Here is a 13,735-nt window from a genome sequence, read left to right as displayed (position 1 = left end):
TGTTTAAAGGCACAGTCAACTTAGTGTATGTAAACTTCTGACCCACTGGAATTGTGATACAGTGAATTATAAGTGAAATAATCTGTCTGTAAACACTTGTGTCATGCACAAAGTAGAAGTCCTAACTGACTTGCCAAAACTATAGTTTGTTAACAAGAAATTTGTGGCGTGGTTGAAAAACGAGTTTTAATGACTCCAACCTAAGTGTATGTAAACTTCCAACTTCAACTGTATCATTAACCCCTACCCACACACTCTGATTTTCTGGGTTAAGTTAAAGGCCAAAAATGTGATTTTCCTGTGTTTTATATTTATTTCCACACTATGAGGTTGGAACAATACTGTTAAATTGTGAAAATTATGATAATGCATTTTTAGTGTAAGAGCTGTTTGAAAAGACCACCTGAAATTTCAGCCTGTTTTGGTGGGATGGAGTTTTGGCATTCCATGGTGACATCACCATGCGGTAAATTAGTTAATAGACCAAAAAAAATTCAAACCTCTTCGCCAATAACAGCTAGTTTTAAGTTTCCCCAGCAAAACTCTTGTTTGAGAAATGGCTCTTTCCTAAGAAGCTATTTTTGTAAATGATTTACAATTTTAATTTGAAAACAATCACATTAAGGTACTTCATTGTTACCCAGAAATAATTTGATATTGAGATAAAAACGGCTGCATTGGGCCTTTAACATGTATCATTATAACCTCTCTGGTGTTGATACTGCACCCTGATTGGACATTTTAAGAGACAGGGGCGGGACAGAACAAGTTGACCGCATTAGTTATATTACTGTAAATCAATGCAGTGTGATCTGAGAGTTCGTTGAGGGTTCATAACTACTCTATTCAAAGTTGAATTTCAGTAGAGCAACATTGTTAGCAAAAATGTGTCTGTGTGAGGTGAGGGGGCAGGAGGCTAAGAGAATGGGAGAAATGTTGAGGACACATGGAAAGAGTTGATGTGAGAAAATAAAATAGAGAGAGAGAGGAAGAGGGAATTCATTAAGTGTGAGGAGTGAAAGGAGTGATAGAGTGAAAAGAAAGTGTGAACAGTCTCACCATTCATCCCCTAATTTCACATGCATTACCATGGTTACGCCTTTATACATGCTGCCTGGCGAATTACCCAACACACACACACACACACACACACACACACACACACACACACACACACACACACACACACACACACACACACACACACACACACACACACACACACACACACACACACACACACACACACACACACACACACACACACACAATTATAGCATGAAACTCCTGGTACTCACAGCTGGTACGAGTAGTTTCTTGACCTCTGCGGTAGCTCTTAGTAGTTTGATCTGAGCTCTGTTGTGTGAGTCTTCCACTGTGATGAGAACATGAAGTTCCTCACTTAGGTGTTCCCAGTTAGGTTTCCCTCTGTTCAGCTCTTCCTGATACACATACAAAACAATAATATTACGGTGTGTGTGTATGTGTTTGAGTGTGTATGTGAGCATCTTCCTTCATCCATAAAAAATGTTTACGTTTCCCAGAAGACTGTCCACATTGGCTTCAGTTCTGTAATGACACGGTACACTGTAAGAACCAGAAACATGTGACACACTCATAAACTAAATGTCAGTGTTTAAAACTTAACCATTAGGTATTTAGATTTGCCATTGAGGCTAGATTAAACATGATAGTCATCTTTTTCCTGTCGGTTTCCAACCAGGAGAACACCTATATCTCCTAAGTCTTCACATTTTAAACAATAGCGTTTCCTTTCCTACTGTCCTGTTGAGACTTTAGTCATAAAAAAATATATATGTGACTTTCCATGCCTTTTATTCAGATCAGTGTTAAGAATGTCTGTCACCTTACTTACGTATAACTGAACAGGACATTTGATTCAATAATTATTTTCAAATCGTCGAGTGCTCGTTACTCGACTGTGTAGAGTTCCTTTCCTTGAAGTCTCTCAGAGTGAAAAGGACGTGGCAGTGGCCTCATTATCATATTTCCCAGCGTCCTTTGTTTCAGGTAGATTTTTTTCTTGTTTGTGATCAAATATTTAAATTCTTGGATATCTTCCCTCTGGCTGGATTCCGATAGGAAGTACTAATCACTTCACAAACCAGCGTACTGTTAATTGCAGGTCTGATGTGGCCCATTATTTTCAGACCAAAATGTCAAGGATAACTAGGCCATAACTAAAGGCCTTATGAAATGTATAATTTTAGGTCATAAAGGGTTTAGTTTTAATTCAAACACATTCACTTAAGCAATCACTTAGTGAAGGCTTCAAGAATAGATGTAACTGAACGCAAGAACCATGTCTCTGTCACTAACAAGCAGTCATTAGTGGGCATCTCTCACATTCACTCGAAAGGCATGCTGGGAAATATGAAATTACGGCTTCACACCAAGTGTTTAGGGTTTAAAACCTGAACGTCTTGTGCTGAATAAACGTGTTCATGTGTTTAAAAAGTGTTACAAGGATTAAACACGTTCTGGTGTTTACAATATAAACACTGTGATGCTTTTTCATTGCCATTCTAAATGCCTTGACGTGTTTAAAAAGTGTTACAGAAAAGCGTTTAGTTATGTGTTCAGGTCCTAAACACTTGGTTTTACACTGTAGCCATTTAATTGAATAATCCCCACTCATGAAGGTCAGAATGTCTACTAGGGATGAAACGGTTAGCGGTTTCACGATAAACCACGGTAAAATTCCCAACGGTATTACCGTTTCAAATTTTAATCATCATTAAAAGTCATGGTAAATACTGTCCAGCATCAACCAAAGTTAGCAACAGTCCGACGCAGGCGCAGCTACGTGGGTTTTGTTTTGAGGGAACACTACACGTTGTTCTGCTGCTGTATGCATCATGTGTCTGCATCATGTGTCTTAAACACGATAACAAGGTTATGTAGTGTAGTCACCCAACCAACATATTTCGTTAATTTAAAATCAGGCAGACGTCGACTTGGTTGTAAAAGTGTTGCAACAGGAGAAACACTATAGACTCCTATACAAGACTCCTGTATTTATGTCAATTGTTGGGCTCATTGCAATTATTATCACTGTCTTCTTAAGACTCATTTGTATTTATGTCAATTGTGCATGGGGTCATTGCATATGCTCAAATGCAACACAGAAGATAGACTGTGTGTGTGAATAATAATAATTATAATGTAATAATAATACATTTGCTATTCCCTTGTTTAAAGAGTGGGCGTGCAGCAGGCAAACCCAGTAATGCTACTGGTCCCTCCTCTACAGTTGTGACACAGACACTCCAGCAAGCATTTAAAAGGCAGGCTGCTTATGGACCCACATCAAAACATACTCAAGACCTCGCTGCAGCCCTTTCATATTACATTGCAAAGGACATGATGCCATTTCATATTGTTGAGAGGCCTGGCTTTCTGAGCCTGATGAAGGTTGCCGTGCCTACTACAAAGTGTCATCACAAACATTATTTTCCATGACTGAAATCCCAAACCTGTACAACCAGGTTAAAACTGATGTTGGAAAAAGTTTGGCTCAAAGCAAATGGTTTGCTGCAACTACTGACCTCTGGACCAGTGAAAGCAGGTGTGGTCAACCCTATATCAGCTTCACTATCCATTACCTCACCCCAGACTGGCCCCTGGACCCCTGGGGTGGTCAACCCTACATCAGCTTCACTATCCATTACCTCACCCCAGACTGGCAACTGGACCCCTGGGGTGGTCAACCCTACATCACCTTCACTATCCATTACCTCACCCCAGACTGGCCCCTGGGGTGGTCAACCCTACATCACCTTCACTATCCATTACCTCACCCCAGACAGGCAACTGGAATCAAACTGCCTGGAAACACAGTTCTTCCCAGACGATCACAACATCAGAGAGTTTTTTGAGAATATGCTGGAAGAGTGGGGGGGGGGGGGGGGTCAACAAGAATGACCTGGTCTGCATAACCACAGACATTGCAACAAACATGATCAAGGCTTTTGAAGAGTTCCCAGATCTGTGGCTTGGGTGCTTTGGCCATCATTTGAACCTGGCCATCTCAAAGGCTCTGAAAATTCAGAGAGTTGACACAGCAGTCAAGGCCTGCCATCATCTGGTCCAAGGCTTCTCACGGTGCTGGAAGAGAAGGAGAGAACTGAGAGAAAAGCAAGCTGCCCTCAACATGCCACAGAAGGCTCTGATCCATGATGTGGTGACCCGATGGGGATCTACACACAAGATGCTTGAGCGTTTCCTCAGTCAACAGCAGCCAGTCTGTGCGACACTGGCTGGAGAAAGAGGAACATGGCATCTGATGCCCCAAGGATGCCGACATAAGTGTCATGGAGCAACTGTGCCAGCGCCTTGAACCTCTGAGCAAGTTTACAGATGCACTTGCCTCATAGACACGAGTGACACTGTCAGCCATCAAGCCTGTCCTGGACCACATCACCCGTGACGTTCTGGTGGAAAAGGATACAGAGCCATCCCTGACCAAGGAGATGAAAAGAGTAATGAGAGAAGACCTTAACAACAGATGCAAAGAGAGTCATGCACATGGCTTGTTTCATTGACCACCGCTTCAAAAGGAACCTTTTTAGATGAGCCTGGGGCTGCCAAAGTTGACACTGACAGCTGTGTCCAGGAGGCCTTGAAGCTTGCAGCTGCACAAGTCAGGAAAGAACCACAAAGCACCAGCAGCACCTCCACCAGCCCCACAGAGGCATCGGAGGGGAAAGGCCTGGCTGGGTTGCTGAGAAAGATTACCTCAACAAGGCAGCAGAGAGGTGAAGAGGGTCAGATTCCGACCCCCCTAGAAGACAGAGTGGAAGAAGGTCTACTTGTCTCTGCCACCCATTCCAGCAGAAGAGGATCCACTGGTGTGGTGGAGGGGCCCTGCATGAGAGCTGCCTCACCTTGCCAGGGTTGTCAAGAAGCTTTTGTGCATCTCAGCATGCCATCAGAAAGTGTGTTCAGTGCCAGCGGGCACATTGTCTCCCCTCGTAGATCACTACTTAAAATCGGACAAAGTAAATACTGTATAATGCCATTTTTACAATTCAATCTCAAGTGAACAAAGATGCATACAGGATGTTAGGCCAGCAGAACCTTATTTCTGTATGAAGGAGAGAACGGACATACAATCAGTGCTGTTCATTTGATTTGTTTACATATTGTGTGGTGTTATTTTAATGTCAACACCTGCACATTGGATGTGTTTACATATGGTTGTATTGTTCTTACAGGCACATTGGATGTGTTTCCATATGGTTGTATCGTTCTTACAGGCACATTGGATGTGTTTACATATGGTTGTATCGTTCTTAATTGGACATTGCTTTACTTGTGTTGCTTTTATATGCACATTTGATTTACTTAAGGTTGTGTTCATTAAAACCTGCACTAGGGAAACTTTTACCTCTCATGTCCACATGGTGCCATCTTTAACATTAATGTTATTACTTTGTTTATGCACACAAAGTGCATAGTGTTGCTAATGTTATTGTTATTTGTTGGTTTTCAATATAAAACTTGGTGAAATGATTTCAGTCTGTATCTGTGCTTTTTGAACATTTCCGGCACATTTGAACAATACCATGATAACACTGATAATACTGATAATACTGATAATACTGATAATACTGATTATACTGATTATACTGATTATACTGATAATACCATGATAATACTGATTATACTGATTATACTGATAATACTGATTATATGATAATACTGATTAACTGTGATCATTTTGGTCACTATAATTGTGATATGAAATTTCCATACCGTTTCATCTCTAATGTCTAACCACTCTTTCAACTAATTTCCACATCTCTCCATCCCTCCCTCTTTCTTTCTCTGAGGTATGGAATGGGTGTATTCTCATGAGAGGTGGATGGAATGCTGGCTGTGCTCCACCTGCCGTTAGCCGCTCCACTGGAAGGCTGACCAGAGAACCTAAACCAGCAGAGAAACATACGGACCCAGCTCTATTCACCTCTACTCCACTCTTTAGACTCTACTACCAAAAATAAATACACATGCTGTGTGTGTGTGTGTGCATGCTTTTGTTTGTGTGTTCGGGCTTGCATCTGTGTGTGAGCGTGTGTGTGTGTGTGTGTGTGTGTGTGTGTGTGTGTGTGTGTGTGTGAGCGTGTGTGTGTGAGCGTGTGTGTGTGAGCGTGTGTGTGAGCGTGTGTGTGTGTGCGTGTGTGTGTGTGTGTGTGTGTGTGTGTGTGTGTGTGTGTGTGTGTGTGTGTGTGTGTGTGTGTGTGTGTGTGTGTGTGTGTGAGCGTGTGTGTGTGTGTGTACACATACCTTCTTCTTGTCTCTCATGGATCCTTTTCCTCGTACCATGATCTTACAGCCCGTCTCTGCCTCCAGCTGTTTGGCTGTTAGACCCCTTGGACCCAGTATCCTACCTACAAAGTTAAACTAAACACACACACATAGGGAGAGAGAGAGAGAGACATTTTAAGAAGAAGAAGAAGGGCCAGGAGTTGGTCTAAGTTGGTCTTTCCATGAAACACTCCTGGAGCTGGTTGGTAACTTGGTCTAAATTGGCCTGGCCATGAAATACTCCTGAGCCTATGACGGACATCGCTCATCCATATATTTATATGTACGTATTCTTATTAATTCCTATACACTTGTGTGTATAAGGTAATTGTTGTGAAATTGTTAGATTACTTGTTAGATATTACAGCACGGTCGGAACTAGCAGCACAAGCATTTCGCTACACTCGCATTAACATCTGCTAACCATGTGTATGTGACCAATAAAATAGTATTTTATTTTATATGGCCTGGTTGGTAACTTGGTCTAAGTTGGCCTGGTGTCACGCCCTGACCGTAGAGAGCGTTTTATGTCTCTATTTTGGTTTGGTCAGGGTGTGATTTGGGTGGGCAGTCTATGTTCTATGATTTACTATTTCTATGTGTTTGGCCGGGTGTGGTTCTCAATCAGAGGCAGCTGTCTATCGTTGTCTCTGATTGAGAACCATACTTAGGTAGCCTTTTCCCACCTGTGTTTTGTGGGTAGTTGTTTTCTGTTTTGTGTTGCTCTGAACACGTTCTAGTTTGATGTGTTTCGTGCGTGGGTCTTCCTCCGGACTGTTTGAGTCCCCCTGTTTGGGGCATTTGTTTTGTGTGCGCCCTGTGTTTCGTGGGGTGGCTTATGCTCGCTTGTGTGCAATAAATAGCACTACCCTGTACTCTCTGCTTCCTGCGCCTGACTTCGCACCCACTACGCCCAGAGCGTTACAGAATCCTGCACCTACTGTCACGCCCTGACCATAGAGAGCGTTTTATGTCTCTATTTTGGTTTGGTCAGGGTGTGATTTGGGTGGGCAGTCTATGTTCTATGTTCTATGATTTTCTATTTCTATGTGTTTGGCCAGGTGTGGTTCTCAATCAGAGGCAGCTGTCTATCGTTGTCTCTGATTGAGAACCATACTTAGGTAGCCTTTTCCCACCTGTTTGTTGTGGGTAGTTGTTTTCTGTTTTCTGTTATTGCACCAGACAGAACTGTTTCGTTTCGTTCACTCTCTTTGTTGTTTTTGTTGTTTCAGTGTTCAGGTTATTTTATTAAATTACAATGAACACTTACCACGCTGCGTTTTGGTCACCTTCTTTCCAGGACGATCGTTACACCTGGCCATGAAATAATCCTGGTCCTGGACGGTAACTTGGTCTCGGTTGGCCTGGCCATGAAATAATCCTGGTCCTGGACGGTAACTTGGTCTCGGTTGGCCTGGCCATGAAATACTCCATGACATTTTTCATTGGTAGCACTGGTGCTCCCAACTTACCGCATGAAATTTAAGAGTGCCAGAAAATATGATTTACCGTTATTGAGATACATCCTTTATTGGGCCTATATTCAAACTACTTTGCAGCACATGTTGTGCTCTAGAAAACGAATATGAAAAACTGCAAACACATTAGTTTATTATAAAAGCTCAAATGTTGCTACGAATACATGTCATTGACAAGTCATTTGTGTAATATTAGGTTTCTATATTGTGAAAAATCACTATTTGTGGAAAAGGTACCCAATTTGTCATACTTTAATAGAAAATTACTCAACTAAAAGTTACCCAGTAAAATACTGCTTGAGTAAAAGTCAAAGTATTTGGTTTTAAATATACTTAAGTATCAAAAGTAAATGTAATTGCTAAAATATACTTAAGGTTCAAAAGTAACAAATTATTTCAAAATCTACGCAAACTAGACAGCGCCATTATTATATATTTTTACGGATAGCCAGGTGCACACTCCAACACTCAGACATCATTTACAAACCAAGCATTTGTGTTTAATGAGTCCACCAGATCAGAGGCAGTAGGTATGTTCTCTTTATAAGTGTGTGAATTTGACCATTTTCCTGTCCGGTTAAGCATTCAAAATGTAACAAGTACTTTTGCGTGTCAGGGAAAATGTATGGAGTAAAAAGTACGAAAAGTGAACGAGAGAAAACAGATGCATCATAGCGTGTCAAATTAGAAAGCAAGTCTATTTTTATTGTGTCTCCGCGGAACAATGCTTATAAAATAAGCAGATAAATTGTGTGGGTTGTTTGTAGAAAAGGATTTGAGGAATTGTTATGATCTTCCCTATGCTAAGAAGTCTAAAGATGTAGTTTAACATTTATTTGGGCTGTAAGCTAAGGTTTCTCAGTGAAATCAGCTAAACATTTTTGAAAACAATCGCAGCCTACCTGGGTTGATTTCGATCATAGGAATGTAGCCTAGGAATAGCTATTTCTGGAAAACTCAAGAAACGAGACTAGCTAAATTCTTCAGAAACTGCTCGGGTGTACAGTGTTGCCAACTTAGCGACGTAGTCGCTATATTTAGCGAGTATTCAGACCCCTCTAGCGACACATTTTCAAAAAAGCGACTAGCGACAAATCTAGGAACTTTTTCTGGTGTTATTGGACTCTGACGTGAAAGCACGTATCAGCACATATCGCACTCTTCTCAACGAGCAGCGGGTGCTGCCGTGGGCCCCACCCCGGTCCCAAAGTCCTCGCGCAGCAGTCCCTCCCAGCTGCAGTCAGAGTAGGAGATGTTCACACCTCCGCGTCCAGACTGCAAATGAATCGCGCATGCGGGAAGCCGCCGCTGGCTGATCCCGCCCTAGCTTACATTCAGGGTGGGATGTAAATGTAAAAAACTAAACGAAAAAAATAAGGAAAAAAACGAAGGAGAAAAAAAAACGAAGTAACTCCGCCAGAGTGTCTCTTTTGGGTCACTTTTACCAGTCCCAAGCCCGGATAAAGGAGGGGGGTTGGAATTGTGACATAAAAAAAATAAAAAAATAGACAGAAGAAAGTTCATTTGTAGTTCTAAACATATTTAGGGTGTTTTTTACTCACTTTTTGCCTCTCCCATGACGTTATTCCTTTCTCCTACAGCGTCCATCACAATTACATGCACATGGTCAATTATGCAAATTAGGTGATGACGTCATTTAGCGACTTTTAGGACAGCCAATAGCTACTTTCCTTACTGAGGAGTTGGCAACACTGCGGGTGTATTAGCTACAACTGTCCTCGCGTTCGTAAGCTAACATAACTGTTTAGCACAGGCAGGTAAGGTGGCTCCAGTAGAACATATAAGGGGAGTCAAAAGTAACAAACAATAATTCACAAGGGCTACATAGCGATTATCCTTACAATTAAGTGTGTACACGCTACGCAGTGTGTGAATTAACGTTTCCACTATAGTAATGGCGCAACCATGACGCTAATGAGTCTGCATTCGCTTTTTTTCCTCTATGGCACACGGAAAAAAACTGTACAGCGAAGCCTTATCATTACAACAATTATCTGGGAGATATTTTTCACAGTCGCACAGTGCTCCCAAAATAAAACTCCCCTTGGCGCATGAAAATATTTTGTCGCACTTTAGAGCGTGTGAGTCAGGAATAGGTCATTGTTTGTTTTGGCAGGTGGTGGTGAGGCCACTCTCTTCACCTTATCTGTCACTGGAGCTGAGAGATTAACAAGACAGCTGCCCTCTTCTCGCTCTCCTCTCTCACACCCGTTGTGTCTGTCTTTATTTGTTTCTCTGACCCCCACACTTTTATACGGATGTGAACGCATTCTCTTCCTTCCCGAAATAACCCCTTTAAAGTGAACACACACACACACACACACACACACACACACACACACACACACACACACACACACACACACACACACACACACACACACACAGGGGATATTCTAATGTATTTTTAGCCCTGATCTCATCTGTTCCATCGGTTTGTGTGCGTGCTTCTGTGTGTTTGCATGTGTCTATGTGTGTTACCAGTGGTTACACTGTCCATGCTATTTGGGATCCTTGGACGTCCCATCTCAGACGTTACCCCATTGAAGTTGAAATTTAAAAGGGTCATTGTAAAAGTTAAGGTCGGGACTTCCCAATGATTCCGGATAGCACTAACCGTGGTTATATTGTAATTTTATCATGTGAAGGAAGAGAAGCTTCTGTCATTGAAGTTTGGAGCAAATTTGACTTTGGAGAAAAATAATGATACTGAGCAGGAGTGGTCAACCCAGGGTGTCAAAACACTTCTGAAATTTGACGTTTGGAGCAACTTTGACTTTTAACATTGGAGTAACGTGGATAAACGTCTAATTCTGCAGTGAGACTGTGAGAGCTTGTTGGTCGTCACCCCTATCTGATGTCCTCAGCCATACATTCTAACCCACTTTAATAAGGGCTGGGAGCTTAGAAAGCAGCCCTTTACCCTTTACTGCTACCCCATCTATGTTAACCAATCCGGATGGACCAGACATGAGTAAGCAACATGGTGATGGCTCTACCATAAAAATAGAGGTCAATGATGGCATGGTTGGACTGGTGGCCATTGCGAGTATACCCATAGGACCAGAGCTGCGTTGAAGATGTCAAAGGTTAAGACAACTCTTTTCAACAATTGGAGCAGCTATGCTAGTAAGGATCAAAGTTAGGTTGAAAATATACAGCTCAAGACAACGTCGTCAAACATCTGGGACCAGAGCTGTTGCTAACTACCAGCGCCGTTGCTAACTAGCATAGCTGATCCCATTGTTGCAAAGAGTTATAGGATATTAGAATGCAGTTGTCTTAACCTTTGACATCTTCAATCTAGGAGCAAAGCAGGAAGGAAGTAAAAGCAGGAAGTGTACCCATCAATCTGTGTGGTGATTTGTTGAATCAACGCAACTGACATTACAGAAAATATATTCATTGCATGAGCCACATCAGTTAGCATCATTTGAACAAAAATTCTACCTTACCATGGAAATTATTGCATCACAATACCAGGCAGCCATTGTGAGTGTACTCGTGAGTTTACCAGTGAAATTGCAAGGGTTAAAGGTTCCAAGCCCGTTCTATATATATCGGCTTTACCTTACCCTCCAATGGGCTGGATGTTTCTGTTATGGAAAGCGATAGATATTCTGTTATTCATTTAGACACTGACATAAAGTCATCTATAAAAGGTTGAAAAAAGGTTTGTCTACTCACGTCGGGGTACTCTTTAACGGGCACGTAGAGCTTCTCCTGCAGCTGAGCCACTGGACCAATCCCATCAGGCAGCTCCTCGGAGTCCCGCCCCTCGGCAGCCACACCGCCATTCATTGAGTCGTTATACATGTCCTTGCGCACTCTACCTATCTCTGATGGAGGGAGAAAGAGAAGAGAGATTGGGAGAGAGAGAAAGAGATTGAGAGAAGGGAAGAGAGAGAAAGAGAGTGAGGGAGAGCAAGAGGGAGAGAGAGAAACAGATAATAAATAAAAAAGTCAAGCACTACAAAATAAAGATCGAGACAGTGTGTGTTTGTTTAAAGCTGTCTGACTCAGACTTTCAATATTGTTGCACGATGCATTACTAACAGCATGCCAACCACTATAATAACCTGCTAGGCTAGACACACACACACACACACACACACACACACACACACACCACACACACATACCCTTGTGAAATAACTATGGCCTGACGGAAGCTGAGTGATAACTAAGTGTGAACATAGTTATAATAACTGAAACTATAATTATCTAAAGCTATATTCACAACAGCTATACGCCACTAATAACACACTTGACCTCACACGTAAACCTGGTTACACACACACACACACACACACACACACACACACATACACACATACACTCAGGGCTCTAAAGAGCGACCAATTTGGGAGAGGGAAAGGGGATGCTTAGTCAGTTACACAACTGAATGCATTCAACCGAAACGTGTCTTCCGCATTTAACCCAACGCCTCTGAATCGGAGAGGTGCGAGGGGCTGCCTTAATCGACGTAAACATCATCGGCGCCAGGGGAGCAGTTGTTGTTGGGGGCACAGTGCAACTAGGAAAAATATATTCCAGATAATAATTGTTTTAATGATTAGGCTACCGCCGTACTGTTGTTTCCGAGTGCCCTAGAGAAAAGAGCGCAGATTTGATAGTGTCATGGTTGCACCATTACTACAGTGAAAACAGCTTGCTTGTGGCCCAACCAGGTAAAAAAATAATATATTACCAGTGCAACATTTTTATCTTCCTCGCCGGGACCGCATTTTACATTCATAAACCATGTCGTGGGCAGTTCTAGTGTAGCTCAGTTGGTAGAGCATGGTGGTCTAGCGCCAGGGTTGTGGGTTCAACTCCCATGGGGGACCAGTATGAAAAAATGGGGGACCAGTATGAAAAATGTATAAATAAATGTATGCACTCACTACTGTAAGTCGCTCTGGATAAAATGTAAAACTACTCGCGTGTCGTTAACCATTTGTTTACACTTTGTTCAGTCATGTTACCTCATTGGCTAGCTAACAACCTGGTAGGTTTATATCCAAACATTTTGGGGAACAGAAAAAAAGTAAGGGTTAGCTTCTTCAGGAGATCAACGACAGAACGAAAGAGGCGAAGCGAGAGGGATAACTGGGCCCAAAATCAGTCTTCTCCAGCAGATGGCGTTTTTTTACCGCGGACCAAGAGAGGAGTTTTTGTATGGAGGTCAGGGAGAGTGTCAAATTTGGTTAACAAAAAAATGAATGGCTTATTTGCTACGTGTGGCTTACTTGATTGAATAGAAGTTCCGTAATGATTAGGGTTTTACGAGTACTGGACATACTGGAAACTGAGAAAAAACACTTGTGCCTTGTCGTCACTAGTTACCTCAGCCACAAAGTTATAAACCCCACCTATGTCTGCAATTTCTCTCCTTAAAATTAGATTTTAAACCTAACCTTAACCACACTGCTAACCTTATGCCTAGCCCTAAACTTAAATTAAGACCAAAAAGCAACAAAAAAAACATGCATTTTTACGATATAGCCAATTTAGACTGTGTTTGTGGTAACTATTGGAAACTGTTGAGCTTATCTGCCCTCTCATTGGCTAGAGTGGTCCCACCTAGGGGTGATACGGTGACCATATTAGCACCACACCGGCAGTCACGAGTCATGACCGCAGTCAAATTCCACGTGACCGTTTAGTCATGTTAACTAGGCTTCTCCAAACTCTGATGCTGCTGCTGGTCATCAGTAGCCTGCCAAACTTGTGAACTGCCTGGTACTCAGCACTCTATTGTCCCTCTAATCACTCTGACATCAATGCAAATGTAATCGAAAATCAAGTCAAACACTTCATGAGAGCCCATCAGCTCATGTTGCGCAACATTTCTATAGGCTATGCAATTGCGTGAGTAAACAGAGTTTGATGGCCTCTATTAA

General features: G+C 42.1%; 1 protein-coding gene across 5 annotated transcripts in view; it reads right to left on the bottom strand.

Annotated features, from left to right (window-relative positions):
* Positions 1-13,735, bottom strand: part of LOC139570057 (protein quaking-B-like) — a 45,805-nt gene that overhangs the window by 10,521 nt on the left and 21,549 nt on the right. For all 5 annotated transcript variants that reach the window (XR_011674009.1, XR_011674008.1, XM_071391536.1 and 2 more), the window contains exons 2-4: positions 11,517-11,668; positions 6,310-6,426; positions 1,299-1,442 (exon numbers count right to left, since the gene is read on the bottom strand). Coding sequence is in view for 3 of the 5 variants with exons in the window: in XM_071391536.1 (XP_071247637.1) it covers positions 1,299-1,442; positions 6,310-6,426; positions 11,517-11,668 (413 nt within the window). In the remaining 2 variants the exon portion in view is untranslated. The remainder of the gene's footprint in view (positions 1-1,298; positions 1,443-6,309; positions 6,427-11,516; positions 11,669-13,735) is intronic.

Source organism: Salvelinus alpinus, chromosome 3 (genome assembly GCF_045679555.1).
Source record: "Salvelinus alpinus chromosome 3, SLU_Salpinus.1, whole genome shotgun sequence".
Classification (NCBI taxonomy): domain Eukaryota; kingdom Metazoa; phylum Chordata; class Actinopteri; order Salmoniformes; family Salmonidae; genus Salvelinus; species Salvelinus alpinus.
The sequence above is the reverse complement of the archived record's forward strand: the minus strand, read 5'-3'. Positions and strand labels throughout refer to the sequence as shown.